Source organism: Castor canadensis, chromosome 1 (assembly GCF_047511655.1).
Source record: "Castor canadensis chromosome 1, mCasCan1.hap1v2, whole genome shotgun sequence".
Classification (NCBI taxonomy): Eukaryota; Metazoa; Chordata; class Mammalia; order Rodentia; family Castoridae; genus Castor; species Castor canadensis.
Genome location: NC_133386.1, coordinates 39,873,427 through 39,898,675, shown reverse-complemented (window position 1 = coordinate 39,898,675; position 25,249 = coordinate 39,873,427). Strand labels below are relative to the sequence as shown.

At 33.2% G+C, this 25,249-nt stretch overlaps 1 protein-coding gene across 33 annotated transcripts in view; it reads right to left on the bottom strand.

The window, feature by feature from the left end:
- The window catches only part of Trdn (triadin), a 374,084-nt gene that overhangs the window by 341,941 nt on the left and 6,894 nt on the right, over nucleotides 1-25,249 (bottom strand). For 8 of the 33 annotated variants that reach the window (XM_074075285.1, XM_074075287.1, XM_074075294.1 and 5 more), the window contains exon 1: nucleotides 14,354-14,478. The exons of 1 other annotated variant lie outside the window; for it this stretch is intronic. In XM_074075285.1, coding sequence (XP_073931386.1) covers nucleotides 14,354-14,429 — 76 coding nt within the window. In that variant the 5' untranslated portion in view covers nucleotides 14,430-14,478. Of the gene's footprint in view, nucleotides 1-14,353; nucleotides 14,487-18,640; nucleotides 18,744-25,249 lie in introns of those variants that run through there. 24 more of the 33 variants (XM_074075321.1, XM_074075283.1, XM_074075290.1 and 21 more) reach the window with 6 other exon arrangements.

Sequence of the window (25,249 nt, the reverse complement as noted above, 5' to 3'; positions counted from 1 at the left end):
CTCTACAAAGCTCAAAACCTGTGTGGTTCCTGGGACAAACTGCCCTGCTTCATCCCTCTGTAAATGTGAGTAGTCTGCAGACCAAGACCCAGATTAATTTACCTGATTGTTTATTTGGTCCCTACTCCCTGATGCTCATATTTAAGACAGGAACTGACATAGCAAAAATGTTAAAAAATACATTAGATGGTTTTTCATTTGAGAAATAATAACTTAAGCTAGGACTTTATGAATATTAATAAGACATAGGGAGGGCATATGTCACAGTGAGATAAAAGTAGCATGCAGCTGGGAGAGTACTGGTTCAAATCTTAGCTTTCCTCCTTACTAGCAATTGCACTTCAATGTTCATCAGTAAAACCAAGGTAATTATAACTTATAGGATGACCATAAGTAATAGACACACTATTTAGCAAGTGTGAGGCTCAATAGCTGTTAACTTTCTTCCCTTCTATTACCAATTGTCCCTTCTTCAATTTATAAATTAATAATAGTGACAAACATTCTTCCACATAAATATGGCTTTTAAAAATATTTCTCTAGAGGGAATATTACTTTTGCTCTACTCATTCATTCTTTTTTCTCTGTATATAGAATTCTGAAGTACAGAGATTAAACCATCTTTTTCACATAGATGATAATCAGGGTTGTATAATAACTGAGAATGTAAGCCCTGGGTGCTTATAAGTTCATTTCTTTGAAGAGACTTTACATTGCAAAGTACACTTCTTATTCAGAACTACTAGTAAAATAAAGACAAGAGATATAAACAAAAACAACTCAGAAATATATATCTCCATACAATGCTTACAATCTATAATGAATAAAATTATGCATTTTCATTCATATAAAAGTCCTTGTGTTTTTAATGCATTCACTACAAATTACAAAATATCCAGCATAGCCATTTTGTGAATCTCTTCCACAAGTCTGTGTTTTTCTTTATTCTAAATAGGCATTAGGTCCCAAAGGATTTTTTTATAAAAAAATGTATTCCCCATTTTAAATAGAGAGTGGTTTGAAGGTTGGTTATGGTCTCAGTATGCCTATTAAAATCTTTTTAATATTATGAAACTGAATTTGTTAAACAGACAAAATTGTATATACCCTCATGTTTTTAAATATTATCTACATAAGGAATAGGCAGGGATAAGTCCTAGTTAGTTCAAGTCAAAGTTCTTTCAAGAAGTCATGGATAGAGCTTCCAAGAAAAGTAACTATCACTCCTGAGTGCTTCCAGACCACCCTCTTTGTTCTTAGACTTACCATGTTACATTGCAATTGACTGAGAAAAGGTAGTTCTCTTCTGGGAACGGCACCTGGGTTAAAAGTTTGAATGTAAGCTCCTTGAAGCGTCTCATAGTCACATTTATATTTCTGGCGCCCAGAACACTAACTAGGTAACTGTTATTGAAGTGCTATGTTGTACTACATACCAAATGCCTTATGGTGTTTTATGTTTAATAGATGCTCCAAAAGCATGTGCTGATTTAGAAATGAATCTCTGTGCCCATCATGTTAGCCATCCCAGTATCTGATCCTTGAGAACCATATCACACAGTGTCTGAAGCCTTGCTAGCCTGCACAGTGTGCTCTCAGTTTTCCTGGAGAACAATCAGTTCTCCAGAAGGAAGGAACTAAGAAAGGGGAGTGTACTTGTGGGAATTGTACCTGGGTTGAGTGTGTGAAGGGGAAAACATAGCTTTAGACTGTGACAAAGATACTGAGTCAACCCATAGTGGTACGAATAGGTGGAGAGTATTGCCAGTGGCAGCTAAACAAAGGGACAAAGGGGATGACTGTGGGAATGAAAAACGGGGAGTGACATAGCCTGAGGAGGCAACAAGTAGTAGTGACTGTTCCCAGTTTTCTAGGTTCTAAAGTTTTATCCTGGAAGAGACATGAAGAGATGGGAAGAAAACTCTTAATTTTTGTTAAAGTATTAACAACTCTTATTATAAAAGGCAGAAGAAGTGGATTTGGGAAAAAGAGCATCCACCATTCGCATTTCATAGGTATTTGCAAGTATTGCTGGGAGGTGCTTATAAGCACATAACTCTATTATTCCTTTTTTGTTACCTACATTTAAATTCTAAAGACTAGAGTTCTTAGTTGAAGATAATTGTATCTAGGAAAAAACATGGTATTTATGGCTCTTTTTGAATTTTTTGGAAATTCTAAAATAACTTATTACTTGTATTTTGTTGAATGACTGAAGTTAATTGGAAAGTTCCAAATATGAATTTTTTTCAAAAATGAATATGTACTGCATCCACCTAATTCTTTTTTTTTTTTTTTTTATTCATATGTGCATACAAGGCTTGGTTTATTTCTCCCCCCTGCCCCCACCCCCTCCCTTACCACCCACTCCACCCCCTCCCGCTCCCCCCCTCAATACCCAGCAGAAACTATTTTGCCCTTATCTCTAATTTTGTTGTAGAGAGAGTATAAGCAATAATAGGAAGGAACAAGGGGTTTTGCTGGTTGAGATAAAGATAGCTATACAGGGCATTGACTCACATTGATTTCCTGTGCGTGGGTGTTACCTTCTAGGTTAATTCTTTTTGATCTAACCTTTTCTCTAGTACCTGGTCCCCTTTTCCTATTGGCCTCAGTTGCTTTAAGGTATCTGCTTTAGTTTCTCTGCATTAAGGGCAACAAATGCTAGCTAGTTTTTTAGGTGTCTTACCTATCCTCACCCCTCCCTTGTGTGTTGTGTGCTCTCGCTTTTATCATGTGCTCATAGTCCAATCCCATTGTTGTGTTTGCCCTTGATCTAATGTCCACATATGAGGGAGAACATACGATTTTTGGTTTTTTGAGCCAGGCTAACCTCACTCAGAATGATGTTCTCCAATTCCATCCATTTACCAGCGAATGATAACATTTCGTTCTTCTTCATGGCTGCATAAAATTCCATTGTGTATAGATACCACATTTTCTTAATCCATTCGTCAGTGGTGGGGCATCTTGGCTGTTTCCATAACTTGGCTATTGTGAATAGTGCCGCAATAAACATGCATCCACCTAATTCTTATCCTCTTATCACACTCCCCATGTTGGCCATGCTTGAGCGTTTATTTGCATTACCATAAAAGTCAATCCAAGAAAGCTATATAAACTGTACCCCATATTTAAGATAATAGAAAATAAATATTTGCATAGCAATTATTTTGGACAGCAGTAGGATTTGAACTCAGGACCTCACACTTACTAGGCAGGTGCTCTACCACTTAAGCTACTTCACCAGCCCTGTTTCTGTGTTGCGTATTTTTGAGATAAGGTCTTGCAAACTATTTGCTCAGGCTGGCTTCAAACCATAATCCTCCTAATCTTTGCCTTTCCAGTAGCTGGGATTACAGGTGTGAGCCACGTGCATCTGGCTTGCATAACAATGTTTGATAAACATCTCATTACTAAATGGTTTAAATTTTCCTGCAAGTACAGCAGAGGCAGAATTTCTCAATTTGTAGGTAATAAAATGTCTTGTCATTGGCAATTCTGATTTGTCTTGTCCCAAATTTATCAATTTATTATGAGCAACATAATAAAATAAGTACAAGTGCACCTGAAAAGTACAAGAAACCCTGAGTGACACACTATCATTGACATCTTTTGCTAAGGATTTCATATAAAGTTATAGCTAGCTGTGGTGGTACTTGTCTGTAATACCAGCACTCAGTAGATTGAGGCAGGAGGATGGAGAGCATGAGGCTAACCTGGCCTAAATAATGAGTTCCAGACCAGTGTGGGGTACATAGCAACACAAAGAAGAAAAAGAAAAAAAGAAAGCTATATTCATTTCTGTACTTTGAAAAGCACATTTCATCACAGCAGAAACTACATTTCTTCTAAAGAAAATCAAATGAAGAGGAGAATCAAAGAGCTATGATCTTGTCCTGGGTCGCCAGCCTCTTCAAGCACCTCTTTGAATTAATTAATAAGAGATGACCCTTCTAAGTAGTCAGAGATGCATAAAAAATATGCTAGATTTTCAGTTTCTTTCTTCTTAGCCACTAACCTACTGCAACATACGCAAGACCCAGTTTTGGTCTGCATGGACTGGAGATCTGTAAGTTAAACGTAACAAATAACTAGTTAAAAAGCTTTTATTTTTGTTTGTAAGATTAACAACTTCACACTTTTGTATAACACTTCAGAGTTTGTAATGCAAGTCACATACATCATACCAACTGAACTTCCTAAGCTAGGCTGGCAGTGAATCTCCTCAGTTTAGAGAAGAGGAAAAATGCTCAGAAAGACTGTGATAAGTACAAGTGGCACAACTAGAACCCAGAGAAGCAAACTTAGTTCGATAAGCTAAAACTAGATGATCACGAACATTCACAAACACCTACTGAGTACTATTTACTGTCAGGCACTAGTGTCAAGACTGGGAACTTAGTTCCTGCTCTCACAGGGTTTACACTCTAATGAGGAGAAATTATATTGAGTTTGCTCCTAAATTAAATTGTTTAATTTTGTCTTTTGCATTCTCCAACTCAGCTGATGCCAGGAGTGATCCAAGATCAATCAGTTGCCACATGAGGGAAAGGGAAAGAGGATATTGTTGACAACATAGAAAAATTGAGCTCTATGAAAATCACAGTACTTATGATGAATTTCTCTTTCATTGTACCTATAGTGAACGACTTTGGGAAGGTCACCGATCAAAGCGAAACTCATTATTTCCATATGCCTATGGACTGGTAAGCACAGTTTAAAACAAAATCTCAAAACAGAACAAAAGCAAAACAATCTAACATTATGTGTTTCACTCATAACAATGACTTCATGTTATTACTTTAGCCAAAGGACAGTGCTTATATTTAAAACAAGAATGCAATTTAGATTTATAAAGTTATGCAGCAACATTAAATTAAATGATGCCTTTATATATACTATTTACTCTCAAATCAGTTCTTACTTAAATTTCACATACTTGGAACTCTGGTCTCTGTTATTCCTAATGCTAATGTAAAACAAATGGATAGATCAAGGGGCTATCAAAATCCAATCACAACTATAATACTACTCTTTTAGACATCTTTTCTGGATGGTAGTTTTCTAATGTAATCAGCACAGAAGAAATTAAGAAGGCATTATAAGAAAGTGTTTTGTGTTTCTGTCCAAGTTTGGTTTTTCATGAATCATAAACATAATCAAAACTAAGATCACCAACACAAAATTGGAGCTAGAAATGAATAGTCTGATTTAGTATTATCTAAGAGGCCATTAGAAAAATTGTAAACACTTGATTTTGTCTTTCCAACCATACTCAAATGCACATATTATCTTTTACTGAAATTTTAGTGCCATGAATTATGGTTTATGGGTATTTCCCTCTCTTCCAAAGTTTCTGTCTTTCTCCATACCTGTTTGCTTTCTGTATTGAGCACTATAATGGTTATTTAAGCCATTTTATAATAACATTTGGTTTCTTTACCCCATAGAGTAACATTAAAATGGGGTCTCAACTCTCATTTATTCATTTATTTATTCACATTCTCTCCAACATTCAGGCATTTTTCATTCATACATTTATCAAATGTTTACTGGGGACTTACTATGTTCTAGGTATTGCTCTATATTAGAAGAATAGAAAATGTGGACCTAGTCTATGCTCTTCAGTTTTGAAGAATTAGGGGGATTTTTTAAATACTTTTTAAACTGACATTGCCCATCTTTATCAGATCTTAAACTTTTTGCTAAAGTCACAACTGGAAGCTCCCTTGATTATCTGCTTTGCAACATTTTATAAAGGCTGGGGTCTTTCCAAAACTCTTTACCTTGAAGGACTGAAGTTATCAATCCAAATGCATCTGGTAGTCCAGGTTTCTCAAATGCATCAATTGCAATAATGGATTCACCTCTACTGATACTCTCTTTTATTTTGTTAAATAAAATTGAAGTCAATGGAATATATTGTTACCAAAAGGTACATTATACTTATCTGTAATGAATTAATCAGTTGTCAAAATATTGATAAAATTAATTCAACCTTTAAATTGTTAGCATAATTTAGTCCCTTTTCATTTGTTTGATAAATGTATATAGAGTATTTACCATGACAATTTGGAGATAAAAATAAGTCAAGACCTGATTCTGCTCTTGAGGATCTTAAAGACTATTGAGAAAGACAAAAGTTCTCAATTATAATCACAGCATTGTGAATTCTGTGACAATGTCTCACACAGACTACTGAGGGAACATAGTGTAAGGAGAACATCTAAGACAGAGCAGTGCCTCCTGTAAAAGCTTAGACAATGAAAGAAAGCTATACTTAAGATGCCACAAGTCTATTCATGTCACTGTAGGCAAAGACATTTGCAGGAAAAGGGAGAATGAAGAGGACAAAGAGATAAGTAGGCAGAAAATACATCTATAATATCTGTGAGTGCTGAGATGATGAGGCCAGACTTTTAACAAATAGCATGGCAAGCCAGAGCTGAATTTTACACCAAAGTATTTTGATCATGTTTGTATTTTGGACAGTTTAACAGCAAGGCACAAGTGTTGGGGAAAGACTCAGAAACTAAACTAGAAAATTTTGCAGAAATCCAGTCATCTGTGATAAGAGACTGAATTCTGGCATAGCCTGAGGGAAGGAGAGAAAGAAAACTCAAAAACCTTCAGGAAATAGTATCCGCAGGATGTGAGTAAGTTGATGACAATAATGATAACGAGAGACAGACAGTTGGGGAGGTAATGATATAATGATGAAACAGTGGAGATCAGTGATTGGCTCCGAAGTTCTAGCTGAAGAAAGTAGTAGTTAGGGAGTGACATCATTCACCTAGACAGAAAATTAAAGTAAAGAAATAGGTCTTGTTGGGGAAGCTCAATGAGCTTATTGCCACTAGAATATCTGCATACCTATTTGGGTAAGGTAATGGCCGCTTTTATTTCTTAATATTTTATAATATTGATGAATATGCCAAATATTTACACACCGGTGTGCACATGTGCACACACACAAACAACACAAAAACATTTCAAGGTGTGATCACCAGTGAATTAGCTTTTATTGCTCACTATTCCAGATGATACGCACACTTACTAAATGTTTGTTACTTGAGCATGAAGCTGTCATCAATGTGATTCCTGCAATAAGTAGCTACATTGTATGGTGTTTACTATTCTGATTTCATTCTAAATGGCTCTGTGTCAAATTAGAGATTTTACTAATTATTTCTATAAAAGCCATACAAATGTATATTTTATTGTCCTTCCAGACTTGCCAAAACTTGTCTGAGCATATTAGCGAGGAATAAACTGACTTTTAGAAGATAACAGGAAATGATTGACATAACACATCAGTTATATAGAACTGTTATTATAATTCAAGACCATTTAGAATGGCAGGCTCTAAATTGTTTGATAAATAAAAGAATCATAATATTAATATTCATAAAATTTGACTACAGCCAAAATCAACTTATATGTCACAAAGGATTCTAAGTCTCCTATTTTGTTTATGATATAGTTAATGTCATTGAGTAAAACTGTCAAATTTAAGTTTCACAGGCATGGGCAGAATTGCCTCTTTTTCACTGTGAAAGAGAAAGGCTACCAAAGTCTACCAAAAGCAACCAAAATTCGCTACTGGAAAATAATGACACTTCAAAGATTGCGGTCATTCAGTTTAACTAAACTAAAGTTTATTTCCTTGTTTCCAATTAATAAATTATTTCCTACATATGTTTATAGTGAAAGCAAGATTTTTAAAAAAGGGTAGCTATTGAAATTTTAAAGAACAAAATGAAATAATTTAGCAGTGAGGATTCTAGGTAAGATTCTCAATAATTTAAATATAAGTCTTACTATTCTAGCATAATCAAGCATTGCATATTATTGTTTTCTCAAAATTTTTTAATGTTATAATCCATTCACACATATGTACAATTTGGAATGAGTATGAATGTACATGTAAACAAGTGTAGACTTGTTGAATGTTTCATGGCCTTTTTTATCTTTGTTTTTGTTTTCCTATTTATTATATATATAGCACAATTTGTTATACCACAGATTTACATTTATCTGTGTATGTGTGTGTGAATATGTCCATCTTTAAAAAAATAGATACTGGATTTTCAGTCTTAGGAAGTTTCTTATCACTATGAATTATACCCAATTTTCTAGTTAATAATATTTTATTGTTTTGTTTTAGAATTTAAGTCATTAATTCATCTGTAATTTGTATTTAATAAAGATAGAAGATACATGATTTTTTTTTCATGGTTGTATAACCATGTCTGTACACTATTTTTTTTTTTTTGCAGTACTGGGGCTTGAACTCAGTGCCTACATCTTGAGCCACTCCACCAGCCCTATTTTGTGAAGTGTTTTTTGAGATAGGGTCTTTCGAACTATTTTCCCAGGCTTGTTTTGAACCATGTTCCTCCTGGTCTCTGCCTCCTGAGTAGCTAGGATTACAGGCATGAGCTATCAGCGCCCAGCTGCCATTTTTTAAATAATGTATTTTCATCTTCAGTAAGATTCTCTCTGTAACATATTAGGATTTAACATTAATTATGAAATTACAATTCATAAATTATTAATACAATATTATTTATAAAATCACTATTCAAAAATATAGCTTCATATAGCCAATAATTTATACTTTAGGCTTTTTTGTTAGTGTTGATAATTGAATCCAGGTCTTCACACCTGCTGTGCAAGCACCTTATCACTGAGCTATACCTAGTCCTAATATACTTCCTTTTTAGCAAATAAAGTTTATAATTGTCTATAAATTATGGGTGAGCCATGCTGGTTATGCTGCTTCTAATAAATATTCAAGTAAAAGCATGACTATTAAACTAGAAATATTCATCTTTATATCATGTGCAATCATTTTTACCATTAGTGGTACATGTACTGCACGTGAAAAACACTAGATTAGATGCTAAGTTTCCTTGGAACCCTCATGCCGCTGGGAGTGCTCCAGCCTGCGCTTGTGCCTCTGCCTCCATCAAAGTGTTTTAGAACATATCTTACAAAGAAATCTGAAAACACTGCAAAGCTCTCAGAAACAGCCATAAGTAGTTCTTTAAAATGAACAAATTCAATTACAGCATTATTGGATTATGGTATTAATTAAGGATTACCTTATTGATTCATTCTCATATATTATTTCTTAATGAATTTCTGCATCCATTGTGAGGTACATAGTCTTTAACATCTAATTATGCTAATTTGGAAGCATGAAAGTATATGTGGCTCATAGATTAAACTGGACTTGTATAAAGAGCATATTGCCTTGTTGGTAAAAGCAAAACAGATTCTAAATGTTGAAATATGCCTGTGTAAAAACTGAGAACTTCAGGAAAGATTTAAAAACTGTGATCATACAAATACTTTCTCTATAGAGAAATATTCTATTAATTTATAAATTTTCTGAGCCTTAACATGTGTAGCATGTGTTTTCATCACATAGCCCTCTGCTGTGTCACATATTCAGATAGTTCCCACAGAGCCTGCAGTCTCTCCATATGTGGACTGTGTTTGAATTCACAAACATGCCCAATGTCTTCTTTCAGCAAGATATTTAAGAAGAGATGTTTCCCACATAGAAATAAAGCAATTTATGAATGTTTATTTCATAAGTTCCAATATCATAATTTTTGATTTACAGCATGAAGATATTTTCGTATTTTTAAGAAAAATGTAAACCCTCCTTTCTGTTTACTTTTAAGTTGTTTTATGGTTTCACAGTCTACAGTGTTCTGAACACTTCTTTAGAGATGATGCATTCAGGTCTACACTTTCAAAAGCAGCTTTTACTGCAAAGAGGTAGGGTACAATAGGTAGCAAATTTTACTAGCTATAAGTGAAAATGACATAGAAGCCTGAGATAATGCACTACTGAAGAGAGTAAAATTTCAACTTTTGGGCAAGGCATTCACCTCACCAGTACTCATATGTGTGTACTCTGATGTATAAAATGAGGATAGCAGTGGCTACCCTTATATATTTTACAAGTATTAGCTAAAATAATACCTGGTAAGTTATCAGGCAAAGTATGTATGCTCAAATTATCATTGTTGTCATTATATATTGTAAGAGATTTAACTAACATGAGCCTCAGTTTTCTGGTCTGTAACCATCAAGATAAAAATGCCAGTTCCATCTTACTAGTTTGCTGCAAGTGTAGAAAAGTAACCACACTTGAAAATGTATGAGAACATACTGAAGTGCATTAAAATGAGTACACCTTTAGATGACCATCTCTGATTATCAGTGAGTCACACACAGTGCAGTTGTCCACCAGATCAGGACACATCATTACCATGTGTAATTCAAGTGTCTAGTGAATGGAAAGCTCCCAGTACTTTCCCCAGTACTAAATTTTATTCATGGAGGACTGTGTTCGGAGAAACATGAGCAGTTATTTCTAATACTCCATCTTCCTTTACAGAACTTACATATAGTTTGTTTATGATGGAAAAATAAAGTGTCAAAATATAGCTTTGAAAACATTCAAATTGAACAGCGTTGGAGAATCTCAGAAGTATCTCCAACATAGCAAGTTTAGGGGAAAATATGCAAGAATATATTTCTTTTGTAGAAGACATGAACAGAATTTCCATTGTTTTATCCAGGTCACTGACAAGAAGTGTATATTTCCCTGTGCAGGGTCTCGCTTCAGACCTGGTACCTCACAGTGACCCCAGTGAGCCAGGCAGGGACTTAAGGACCCAAATGCTTGATATTTCTCAGGTGTTAGTTCCTTCACTTATACAATAGGATCCTTCAAATTACAACTTAAAACACTAGTAAATGTAACCAATCCTCAGAGTATTTATTCATATATATCAGAGTAGGAAAAAACTAAAAAGGCAATTTTGGAAGAAGAACTATGACAGAAAGAACAAAGAGAATTACATGTATATATTTGCATGTGTATAGACTTTGTGTGTAAATGTATATTTAATACCTATCGAGTGTATTGATGTTATATATGATGTGTGTGCATAATTTTTTATTATGAGCTTCCTATGTGCCATGGATTGTGCCAAGTGCTTTACAGCTATGTACTCACTTAATCTTCAGTACAGCCTGTAGGGGCTTATAATTTTAAACTTCATTGCACATATGAGTGAATTGAGGAGCAAAGATGTTAAGCAAATAGCTCAAGATCACACAACCTGTGAAAGAGTCAATAAGGAAAAATAAGTGTATAGCTACTTATTAGCAAAAAGGAAAACTCTGAGGAAACAAGCCTTACAATACAAACTCAATATATAACATATATGAACTCAGAAAACATGGCTTCAATTCCTTTCTCTACATCTCCCTACCAGGTTGATTGTGGGTAAATTAGTTAATTTCTGAATGGGATTATTAATATGCTGTACCTTCTGGGGCAGTTGTAATAATTTAATGAAAGAATATTTTCAAGTACTTGAAATCCTATTTGGATGCTTTAGCATTCCTAAAATGCTTCTGCAAAGTATGTGTTTATCGTAAATATCTCCAACCAAAAAATGACACAATTAACAAAAATTGAAAGCAACTAAAAGAGAATGTATTTCAAATATGTACTTATAAATCCATAAAATTTGACAAATTTCAACTTTCAATTTACAGGCAATTAATTAAACAGAATAATAAATGAAGACCCTTAATCTTATTATATAGTAAGTGAAACTTTGAAATAAATAATATGAATTTTTCTCATATCAAATTAGAAAACATTCAGAAGGTATAAAAAGTAAACATTAGCACATTAAATGTGATTATTAAAATTTGGGCAAATTTTCCAAAGAAAATTTGTCGTTATATATCAAGTGAATACCTTTGAATGAGCACTTTAAGTTTTTTAAAAAGGAATTAATTACACTGAGCAAAGATGTGATCACTTCCATATAGTTTATAATGATGAGAGAATTAAAAGGATATAAGAGGATTGGCTAAATAAAAAAAAAAAAAGGAAATACAAGAGAACCACGGATATGTTGATAAAAATTCATACTTACTGATAGAAACAGATCTCAAGACAGTTAATGGGGAAAATCTAATAAATTAATCAATAAACATTTAAAAATCTAATGTAGTCAAGTATAACCCCAATTTTATTAAAATATATAATTACATCATGTGTATGAGAAGAAATTACTAGAGCATAGTATAGCTATATTAAAAGCGGTAGGATTTTTTTTTTCTTTCTGTGTTTTCTTTGATACCTCAAACATGCTTCTTGTGTAATTTAGAAAAATCTAGTTAAGCTGAAAACTGTAAAATAATAATCTCATTGAAACTTGTTGGTGAGCACTTGAATCATTAGCTATATTAGAGGATTAAATAAAAATTGATAAAATACAGATGGAACAAAATTAGGAATTAATCACTTCTCACTCTCATATCCCAGCTGATTTGCATTATTGGTTCCTTAAGCCTTCTCTTGCGTACCTACTCTAAGTGGAATCCTTTCCTGAGAAGGCTCCCATTTTCATTCCTAAACTGTACTATAGGCTGGTATCTTCCTTATGTACTATCTCATGATATTATGTATATAAGTTGTATCTGTCTTCAATAGCTAAGCCTTATTATAATATATTAAAATTCCTCTGCTCCTTCTATTTTCTATCTTCCTACCTTTTACTCATATCTAGTGTGAAATGAGATACATGGTATGATTGTTCAATTAACTAATGAAATATAAGAAACTTTCCAAATAATTAGAACTAAATCCATTTTATGCATCCTGAAATAAATCTTTTCAATAAACTAAAGTTTAAACTCTAAATGATTATACCAACAGCTTTAATTTGTACTTCTCCAGTTGACCCTGTAAACGAACAGTGTCTTCTTACATGTGACAGTATTTATGGGTCTCAAAAATATACTAAAGTTTAACAAGTACCATTTCAAATGACACTTTGATAAATGACAAGGTATGAAAATGGTTGAATAAAATAACTAGAAATGAATATACTGAAGAGCAACTTGGGTAAATTATAGTCATGTGTCTTTGTCATTGGGAATTATATTTTTTTCTCCTTAGCACCTTCAAATAAATGTCCCCTGTATTGCCTCCTGTCACTTCATAACAGCATTTACACATCCTTGGGAGAGCTTTAAGCTCTTGATTACTCTTGTTCCAGATGCACACACACTCATTTTTCAGGCAATGATTTACTGAGTACCTACTATGTGTGTGCCAAACACTCTGCTAGGTGACTGGATTCAGAAAGTGAGAAAATTTGTTTGTGGTTTCTGCATTCATTGGGCCAAGAATATTAGGTAAAAGAGATATTTATTTTACAATCATACTAATGAGCAGTTTCAATTGTGACAAATGTTACAAAGGACACATATCCATGTTGTGAGAGTTTATAATGGGCCATACCACCAACAGTGACAATTGGGCTAAAACTAACATATGAACAGTTCGTTCAGGACCAAGATACCAAGTGCTCCTCTTTTCCTTTTAACCTAAGCATGGGGACATTCTGGGAACAAGGTTATATGAGTCTTGTCTCTCATGTTTCCCTAGATTTTGACAAAAGGGAAAAGCTGTACTAAGCTGACCCAAGTACCAAAGTGGCACAGCTAGAGTTGAAATACATCTAGGAAAGCAGATTAGAGCTTGAAAATAAGCCTAAAGGAGAAGATCCAGGGTTCTGAAGCACATAAACTGAGATAAAAAATATGTGCTATTGTAAATGAGGAGTTGATGGTAATAATACCATATATCAATAGAAAAATAATGCAAGGGCCTACTAAGCTGAACTAATCTTGGGAAGACTCTGTTTACCTTAGTCATTTGTATGAGTTCTTAAAGCTGAAAGAAAAACTAACTTACTTAGGAAGTTCATAATGCCAGTAAAATACTAAACTGAGGTAGCATGTGAAAAAAATTGAAAAATGCAAATTAAGTATAAAATATGTTTTATGATACATTCTAGATCTGCTAAATGCAAATGCTAATTGTTTTAGAATAGCCAAGGGAACTAAAGTAGGTAGAACAAAAATTATACTACATTCACAAGAAGTGTGGGGTGGATGTGGAGAAGAACAATGAAATGTATGCCCCACTGAACTGTTTTAATTACAGAAATATTATCATTACAATGAGTCAGCAAAAATAAAATAAATTTATGTATTATTGACTGTATGTATGTATGATTCATACATACCCAACAAAGTTATGTGAATATTTGGAGCCCCATAATAGTTTATCAACATGAAAGAAAAGAAAGCCATTAATATTTACATTGCCCTAATCTGTGTTAGATGGCACTTTCATGAATATACAGTGTGAACTATCGTTGTGACCCTTCTATTGAAGATAATGTGGTAAGTCACATTTAAGTATAGGGGAGGGAAGTTTTAAATCTATACCTACCTGATTTTATTTTATTTTTGGCTTTATTAACCAAACATTCTCGATGTGCAGAGCCAGTATTTATCAGGAAGTACATGCACAGAATCTAGGCTGATATTCCTTCTTGTTGATTTGGTGGAGTTTTTTGATCAATCACTGCCTTTGCCTTACCTGTTAAAAGTTTTGAAATATCACTTCTATGTATTCTCAAAATATACTATTATTTCAAATTTGAAGGCAAGAAGTAATATGAATAAAAGACTGAATAAACGGACATCCTATAGAGAAATATTTTTTGTCTTGGCTTTTTCAACTTAAGTAAAAAGCTAACAGTTATGTAATATTAGTGTTCTAGAAGACAAAAGGTCACTATAAAAATGGTGACTTGCTATTTTCAAGTTCAAGAATAAAAGAGGAAATTGTGCTGAATGTTAAAAAGAGAGATTTAGGTGAAAACATCTTGACAGAAGGTATTGTTAGACACAAATAGCTTTCTAAGGAAAGTGTTGAAATGCCCTTGCATGGAAATATTTAACCATAAAAAATATATTAATTTTCTTTGACATTTCTTACAGTTTAAGTATATTTCTATTTAGGTACAGGAAAAAGACAAGAAGTGGTTCCTACGCACATGATTCTATAACATTAAGTAACTCTGGTACTTTACATGAAATTGCTTGAAATGATCTTGAATTGGTTCCAACTCTACTTTCCTTATTCACCTATTTTATTATCATGTTATTTCTTTCTCACCATATCTACTTTCCTAATTTCACCTATTTTATTATCATGTTATTTCTTTCTCACCATAGAAATAAAATCAATAACTGAATTCAGCATAAAGGTTAAATCACATGCATTGATAACATGAGAAATGGTACATTTGGTGAATAATGACCTAAAATAAGTATGAAGGCAGTTGCATCATCATTCACTAACTAAAGTATTGGAAAATTTTATACACTGAGCAAACCTAAAACTTACATGGTGCACCAAGATGTATACTGGAAAATAAAGTCATGATTTGAGATTTATGATAGGTTTCCCACAAGCAAAATAGCTCAGGTGTCTACTAGGAAACATTTCTCATTCCAATAGAAATAAACTTAAAGATTTGACAGCAGTTTGATGAATAAATAAATTTAATGATATTTGGAAGTTCTTATGTTTCTTAATTATTATAAGGCATTCAAAGTTGAACATCCCTCTTGCAGAAGAAAAGAACATACTATTTAACCACATTCATCAATTAAAGGCCACCAACATTATTGAGCAAAATATTTTGTTCTACTAAAGTGTCATTTGTTCAGTTTGTTTGAAACTTTTTAAAGTTCAGCAGAGAGAGAGAGAGAGGGAGACTACAGTCTATTATACAGAGATATGTATCCAGTTATTTTTAAAGTATCAAACTAATACAAGACAACCAATGATCATCAGAAAGTAAGAATTCATGATAATTAATTAAAAGTGTTAACAAGCACCAAAATAAAGTGTTTTAAAATGTGTGTGCCTCAATGCAGAGAAACTAATACAGATATTTTAAAGTGACAGAGGCCAATAAGAGAAGGGAACCAGGAACTAGAGAAAATTTTAGTTTGAGAAGAATTGATTTAGGTAACACACATGCACAGGAAAGCAATGCAAGTCAACTCCCTGTATAGCTAACCTTATCTCAACTAGCAAAAACCCTTGGTCCTTCCTATTATTGCTTATACTCTCTCTTCAACAAAATCAGAGATAAGGGCAAAATAGTTTCTGCCTGGTAGCGAAGGGGTGGGGAGTAAGAAAGGAAGCAGGGGGAAGAGGGTAGAAATGACCCAAACATTGTATGCACATATGAATAAAATAAATAAATAAAATAAAATGTGTATGTCTTTGAAAAAAATGAAATCTTCATAAACAATAATAAAAATGTCATAAAAGGCTAACAATCTTCCTTTTAAGATGTGATGAGGCTGAAACTATTGACTTTCTTTTTTTTTTTTTTCTTTTTTTTTAGGTGTTACCTTCTAGGTTAATTCTTTTTGATCTAACCTTTTCTCTAGTACCTGTTCCCCTTTTCCTATTGGCCTCAGTTGCATTTAAGGTATCTGCTTTAGTTTCTCTGCATTAAGGGCAACAAATGCTAGCTAGTTTTTTAGGTGTCTTACCTATCCTCACCCCTTCCTTGTGTGCTCTCGCTTTTATCATGTGCTCAGAGTCCAATCCCCTTGTTGTGTTTGCCCTTGATCTAATGTCCACATATGAGGGAGAACATACGATTTTTGGTTTTTTGAGCCAGGCTAACCTCACTCAGAATGATGTTCTCCAATTCCATCCATTTACCAGTGAATGATAACATTTTATTCTTCTTCATGACTGCATAGAATTCCATTGTGTATAGATACCACACTTTCATGTACTTATAATGAATATGTGTTTGTTGGCACACAAGTAACCCAGCATTGTGAACCTTTCTTCTTAAAAAGACTCACATACATTCTTTCACAATGATAAATAATAAAACTTTCTCCTTGTCCTTTCTCAAGGACAAATGTCCATTGTTTTCTTTATTTCAGTTAACAAACTGGAGACTAAAACCAAAAGCAAAGGAACTCTCCTTTAAAATGCCTTAGACTCTTCCTGCTCAAAGTGTGGTCCCTGGACCATGAGCATCTTCATCAGAGCATTGGTTAGGAAGGCATAGATTCTCAGTCTTTGCACCAGAATTGCTAAATCAGAATCTGCCTTTTGACAAGATCTCCAAGTGACTCATATGCACATTAATGTTTGGAAGACATTGATCTAGGTACACATAAATCACTATCCCTTTTTAATTCCCCGCCATTCAAGAAATAAGAATGTTACCATCATATAATGCTTTTATTTTTTGGTCATTTTTCTAACTTTGAATTTACCCATTTAATATTAATTCAAAAATATGTGAAATATAAATTTAGAAAATATGACATGCTTGGAAAATTATTCTAGAATATTACTAATAATTCAACTTTAAGTTACTGTCAAATTTAAAATAAAATATTTTTTAAAGTATGGTTTAATTATACTTGTCAAAGGATATCTATGACAGTATTATAACATTTGGTATTATGGTTAAATATTTACTAAAATAAATTTCAAACATAAAAATACATACTTTTTCTTACTGTTTCACTCACAGTTTTTGATATGGTGCAAAAACTCATGGAGTAAAATAAAAATTTTAATTTTGTATTTTATTCTATGCATGACAAATCTAATATACGTACACTTTGAATGTATTCATTTACATTTGAAGTGTATAAATGCTATATAAATATTATGTATGTGTGATTGCTCACCACTTACAATTTTTTCTGTTGCCGGTTCTGACATTTTCTGCTCTGAACTTTTTCTTTTAATATTAATTAACAAAATTATGTCTACTTATATTCTGCCATGGATATCCAATGGTTTGTGACAAATGTTTTGCAACTTTGATTTCTCTCAAATTTTACTTGTGTTTATTTAATTTCAATTTTTTGTTGTCTAACTAACTTTTAGTATTTCAGTAACTTTAATTAGCCACATTTATCACATCTTCTTCTTGTATTTCACCCTCTGATCACCTTTTTTTTTTTCTCCAATTGGTCTTATTTGGAAGATGTTTAAGTAGGAAGATTGTGTTTGAAGTTGAAAACTTGCAGGAACTTCCTGCATGAAAACTTTAGAGGTCCTACAGAAAAAGAATGTTTCAGAGTCTGTATATAAAACACAGACAGATTTATTTTAGGTTGAACAGCAAGCAGAGGATCATACATCCACACCTACCTCAAACAGATCATGTTTCACTGACATGACTGTAGATTTCTTGAAATTTATCTCTGACCTGATTTTTTTTTTTTTTTTTGCAGTGTCTGTTGTCAATTAATAGGTTCCTGTCCACAGGAACATGTAGGTAGTTTCCTGGTGTGTGTAAGCTGGAAAAGAGGAAGAAAGCCTACTTCAAAGGACAAGGTGTCCTGGTCTAAGAATTACAGGGTGCTTTGAAAGAAATCCACCCTACAATCTTCTAGACAAAGTGGACAATATGCATTGTAGGTTGTGTGTAGATGATAAGCAAGTATGCAATGCTATTGATTATACAGCAAGGCCTACTTTATGTTTCATAAGTGCTCATTGAGTCGAATGGATACAGGTTAACTATAGAGACATTAAGAAGGAATAAATACTCCTTCAACCTCTCTTTCCTAAGAGTTTCAAATATACATTCATGAAAAAATAACCACGATCAAAATGAAGTAACATTCTAATCCCACTGGTTATTAGGAAGGAGGTATTATTACTTACCTGAAAATTCCATTTCTTAGAAGGAAAGTCAGCATACATTGCAGCAGAAATAACTTAATTAATCATGAATCTATTAGCTGTCCCAATGATGAGTTCTGTGATCCTAAAAAAAGGACTCCTTTTTAGTCCCAGATTCTTATTACACTAAGTGAAATAAGCCAGACACAAATACTACATACTCTCACTTATATGTGGACTCTAAAACAACTCAACTCAGAGAGAGTAGAATTGTAGCTTAAAGGCTTTCAGGACAGGAAGTGGTGGGGAGATAATATTCAAAAGTTTCAACATCTTAGGAAGAGATTGTTTCTTTGCTTATTTTCAGATTTATTGAATACTGAATATAGTTAATACTAAAGTATATTTCAAAATTGCTGGGAGTAAATTTGAAATGCTATTACCATAAAAAGTGTTAAATATTTGAAGTGATTGATATGTTAACTAGCTAGATATAATTATTGTGCATTAGATTAAAAAATCATGGCATATTTTTGTTCCACATATAACTACAAATCATTAATATGCAAAAAAGCAAAAACTGTGAGAGGTTTATGTAAAATATTTTGTAGAAAGTAAGTTTGCAATTCTCTATGCCATGATTATGTGAGTCAGCTGAAAATTTGTCTCCTAGTACATAAGAAAAGTAGATAGGAACTAAATAGATGATGGTGTATTACTTTTCTACTGTTATCAAGACAAATTACCACAATCTTAGTTCCTAAAATAAGGCAAAGGACCATGCCGTCTGCAACTCAGAAGTTCAATGTGGATCTCAAGGGAGATCCCTTGAAAAAACCAAGATGTCAGCGAGGCTACTTTTCTTTCTGTATACTATAGAGGAGAATTTTTCTCTTTCCACTCTCTGTAGCTTACTGCATTCCTTGGCTCATGGCCTTTTCCTCATCTTCCCTATTGTGCCTCCTTCTGACCACAGACAGGAAAGAGTTACACTTTTAAGGACTCATGTGTTAGATTAGGTCCACACAGATAATTCAAGATAATCTCTCAATTTTAGGTCCTTAATATAATCACATTTACTTTAATAAAAATATTTTTGGAGGTCATTATTCCACATACTATAACTAGTATCCTCAGTACTCTTCATCAAGAAACATGTAAACACTCCTCTATTCAAAATATTGCTTAGTCCTGCTTAGAGGAGCAAAAGGTTGCTTAAATTCCATTACCTACAAATAAGACATCTTTTAAGTACCCTAACCAAAATGTGCCAATTCACTTTTGCATAATCTCCAAGTGAGTTGGTATCCTCAACTGAGAATCTGCTTCAGAAAGTCTGTTGATAGCAGGAACTATATGTTCTTCTTCTTCCTCCTCCTTTTTGTACTTTTCTCATTAATACAACTGCAGTAAGTAGCACATTTTATTACTATAGTTAATTTCTTTTATTACTTATTAATGAATAAAAGAATGACTGTGTAGGTAAGTGAATGATGAACGGGAAAAGGTACAATTTTACAATTGCCTAACATCATGTTGAACCCTGGCTGTAACAAGTGCACACTGGGTAAGTTACATTGAGTGACATAGTATTATAGATACAATTTGGCAGTAGTTTTTAAGACAGATTAGATATCAGAAGTTTACATAGATACTTATGTATCAGTTATCTGTTACTGCCTACAAAGCCTTCCAAGAGTCAGACAATACATGCTGTCTGACTCCATTTATATAAAGAACAAGCTTGACAGAACAAACTGCATCATTCATTGATATGAAGGTCACCAAATTATAAATCAAAGTAATAAAGGTGATACAAAAATTTGGACTAGATGTTCCTAGAGGCAAGGCTGGAGAGAGAGGATCCTAGGTTGGGAAGTGAGACCAAAGCAAGATTCAGAATTTGGGGAGGCGGGTAAGGACATGCTTTAAAGCTGCTAGAAATGGCTCCCTTTTTGCTTTTTTGTGGCGTATATTTTTTCTTTTCATTAATTGTATAAAATAGGGGGTTTCATTTGACATTTTAATGCATGCACACAATGTACTTTGATCACATTCTCACTCTCCACCACTCTCTCTTAGAAATACTTTTCTAATCAAAGATTCGGTTATGTGAATGTAAATTCCACTACTTGATTAGCAAATGATATGTAGTTGTATGTGATTCATGTTCCTTCCTGAACCTAGTTTTTTAAAAGAAATAATTTTACCATTAATAAATGATAAATGTTGGAGGTGATAGATATGTTTAGACTGATTTATATAACATGGTTATACATGCATTGAAAGATTTCATGGTATCCCATTCACATGTACAATTTCATGTATTTACATATCATTTAAAAATAAATTTAAACTTAAAAAAAGAACAAAATTAAAAACTATAATGACTAATAATATTTCTTTTTATAAAACTTTTGAGATATTGCATTTCTTGAAAACCAAGTGGGAAAGTATTATTAATAATCACCACAGTTTTCTAATTCTTTTTAGAATTAGAATGCATAGAGTTGTATATTTTTGCCTCTGGTTCAGTATTACCTAAAGACTTAATTTTAAGTGAGTTCCTACAGGTTTTGAAAACACTAGTGTTGCAAAGGAGTAAAGAAACATGGAAGTTACTGTAGACATACATGTTAAGCTCAACTCAAGAAATGTAATCATCCTCAAGTTTCTTACTTAGCTTTTATAAAACTGTATCAGGAAATTTTGCAAAGTACTGTTTTTCAGTTTATCCATCATACCTGTTTCCACCTATGCCTCTCCTCAAATTATACTATCACTTCTCAACTCATTAGCTCAAGGACACAGAAAATAAGCCATCATCTCTCACTGATTTTTCTCAGGGGGAAAGTATGTCACTCCCTTTAGCTTGTAAATCTCTTTGTCCTATACTTCTTTACAGTTAGCATCTTTCTATTTCATTCTGCCATAGAATTTAAGTAGCAGTCAAGGTGGACAAACATAATTATACTTCACTAAGAATTTTACTTTACCCCAGATAACTTTCTAATCATTGAAGTTGATATCTCTACTTGGTATGCTAACTCTGAATTAAAATTTTAATATAACCTTCCCACCAATTTAAATCCCTTATAGTGATCTAAAAAGAACCTTATGTACAAAATTGGAAGATAGCTAAGCTTAAAGTTTCTCATTGTTGAGTACTTGATCCCAGCTCCTTTGAAAGTAGAATCTAGGCTCACCTTCATCTTATGTTCGTGTTGGTTATTGATTGAGGTGTTAATTTAACATCCCTGTAACAGAATTTTTGAGAACATTGTGGAGCAAAATTTATGGCGAGAGTTTTTATCTTGTAGTTTCCAAGCAAGATCTTTATAACAAATTCTTCCACTCCAAATGCTGATAGTGTGTCCTTCAGTTTTATGCATAAACCCAAGATCATGATATTAATTTAGTAAAAAAAAATAATAATCATTTGTTAAATGAATTAATCTGGAACTTTGAGAATCTATGGATATTGCTAAATCTTAATTTTTTACTTTTTCATTTATGTTCCTATCCTTCCATTTAGAAATATTCAAGTTTTAACTTAAGTTCTACTCTTTTATGGTAATCTGATGAATGCCATCAAATTTTCTCTTCCTTTTTGGATTTCTCTGATAATTATACATCATAATATGTTTCTTTCTATGATTTCTCTTATTTCCTAATTATTCCATTTGTGTAAATGTTGCATAGTTTCAACTCTAATGATGAGAAATCAAGGAATCAATCTCATAGTTCTTATTTATAATTTCATCTGTACTTTTATTGGGGAGCTTAGAATTATCAGTCATATCATATCATTCTTTATACAAATTTCTCATTATCTCTTGAGGCCAGAATTACGTGTACTTCACATTTCATCCCCAGGCTTAAAACAGTAACTGGCAAAAGCATTTATCAAGAATACATACATAAATGTTTAAGCGAATGAGTGTCTTGCAGGGTGTCAGAAATTTTGTTCCTATCCATCCATAGGTAAATGAGAGTGTGATGGGAAGGAGATAAAACATTATGTTCAAGATACCTGAGTATGGATAGCCCATGTCACTCAAAAACAGGTAATCTAACCCAGAAATCTAGCCTAGACCTGCAAAGTATTTGAGAGCTAGAAAGACTAGACTGAAACTGAATAGCTAAACATGATCTACTTAATTCAAGTCATAGTCAAAATTTCTAGCATGTGTAAGAAATACCACTTTTAACAGGACCCAGTCAGTATGAATGGAGTCTCTAATGGGTAATGTGACTACTGCCTTAAATCTAGTCCTTTATAATACCCTCTGAACTTCTTGCTCACATCTACTAAGCCATATTCTATGAAACATGCCTCTTCACTTTTTCCTTGATAACTGCCTTCCCTGAACACGTTGAAAATCAGTGGTATGCTCCTATAATCCTAGCTATTTGGCTGAAATTGAGAGGATGGAGGTTAGAAGCCAGCTCCAGGCAAATAGTTTGCAGGATTCCATCTCCAAAATAACCAGTACAAAATGAATGCCATGGGGGTGTGGCTTAAGTAGAAGAGTGCCTGCTTTGCAAACACAAAGCCATAAATTCAAACCTCAGTCCCAACAACAACAAAAAAAGAAAACCTCTAGCCTTGTTTTGGTGCTTAATGCAATATGTTTATGGGATGTCTTGGCCAGACTGCTAGCTTATAACTCCAGTTCTCATAGTACTTTTAACAACAACCATCATTTTCTTTTCTTTTGTTTTTTTCTTTTTTGTCTCATACTTGCTAGGTAGCTGCTGTTATGGCTTGAGCCACTACCCCAGCCCAACAACCACCATTTTCTTTTATGGCTTATTTTTCATTGTTATCCTGAAGAAACTTATTTCCTGATTACCTGTCTGACCATAATGTTTCTTCAGGAATGAAAATGGTGATACACACACAGACCTCAAAGTGGCATATGTACTGCTAAGAAGCAGCAATGGAGGTACCAATAGTGGGAGAAGACTCACATAGGAAAATGAGAAATTAGGTATCATAATAAGCAGCAAGTAGAAAAGAAATGAGGAATGTGAGATATCCAACTTTTTTCAGTAAGGTAGCAACAGAATGCCTGAACAAAAATAGAATATTTAAACAAGGATTTTTATCCAATATCTTACCCAGGTTAACTCTGTACCTTGATCATCCCAAGACTTCATCCCAAAATCTCCAAGACTGCTAGTTCTCATCTACTTCCTGTCTCTTTTTCCTGTATCTCTGTATTGATCAAAACTTCTCTTGATCTCTTTACTGCTTGGCCAACTATTTTACCTTCTTAACAATGTCATGTGCACTGCAAGTTATCAATGCTAATAGAACATTCTTTACTGATCCCAAAATTATTTTAATTATTTTCAGCAAGTTTCAATGTGTGTTCACTACTCATAAGATTTAAGAACAAGTACATGACATTGTTTTACTAAATTATACAACTTCATTCCAAATTGGAATCATATTTTCAAATCTGTGTAGTTGTCATTCTCATCATTATATTTTGCTCTTTTCTACTTGCATATCGATCTACTACATTAGGGGCAAATAACTTGTGTTATTCTTTGTGTTCTAGTATTGAGCCTGGTATACAAAAGGTGCTAAAATTCTGCATACAAATGAACCTCTGATATAACATACTACTTTTAATTCTGTATCTATTTTGATAATGCCATAGAGTCTAAAATTTTGTTATATTTCTGATGGAGATAATTTGCATTTCTCTAAATGAAATGCCTAAGACTTCTACAGATTTAAATTCACAAGCTTGGCAGTTTACTATTGTCACTCACAGTTTTCCCCCAGGCAATTATATATAAGTTAAATAAGAATAACCATGGTCAAAACTAATAGCACTGGTGCTAAATGTCAAAGTGCTACTTTACATTTGTCATTGTTTCTTGACATTGCATTAAATAACTACCACAAAAAGAAAGTTCTCATCACATGATGTTTTTATTTTAAAAGGCAACAATAATTCCTCCAGAGAAGTCTTGCTAGAAATGTATTTTGAAAGTATAAATAAATGGAAACAGATCTTCCCATATCCACAAATTCACCTATTCCCTTGACATTGGTAAAATGAAGTTTGAAATACAAGAATTTTCCATTGCCTTTGTTTTTCCTAACATTTCACTAACCTGTGTCAGAGGTGGGGGAAAAAGCTGCAGCAAATGAATAGCAAAGATAAAACCAGTTTCTCAAGATGAGTTCTAGCTTATGCTGTATGAACAAAACCACGTTTCCCCCATAAAGAGCAGATTGTTCTATGCAAATTGATGTTGTTCTTACAATTCAAAAGATTGCATCTTTAACTTGCTTCAGTGAAGAGTACATGTAGCAGCCCCTGCCATAGATATCAAATTAGAAAATATTTAAACTGTATATATTTAAATGTAACATTTAAAGTACATTGTGAGATGGGTTCTGCAATTTATGAGGAAACAGCTTATTTACATACCAAAGGATATCTCAAAATTGTAAATTCTGTGTGTCTTTGACAGCTTGACTTGAGGCAGAGATGTGGAGATGTTTGATGTTTAGAAAGCTTAACTTGGATAGAGAAGAGCAGGACTTTATTCACCACATATTTGCCAAGGATACTCATTTTAACTTCCTTTGAAGATGGAAATTACTATCTTTTTTGGACTAAGAAG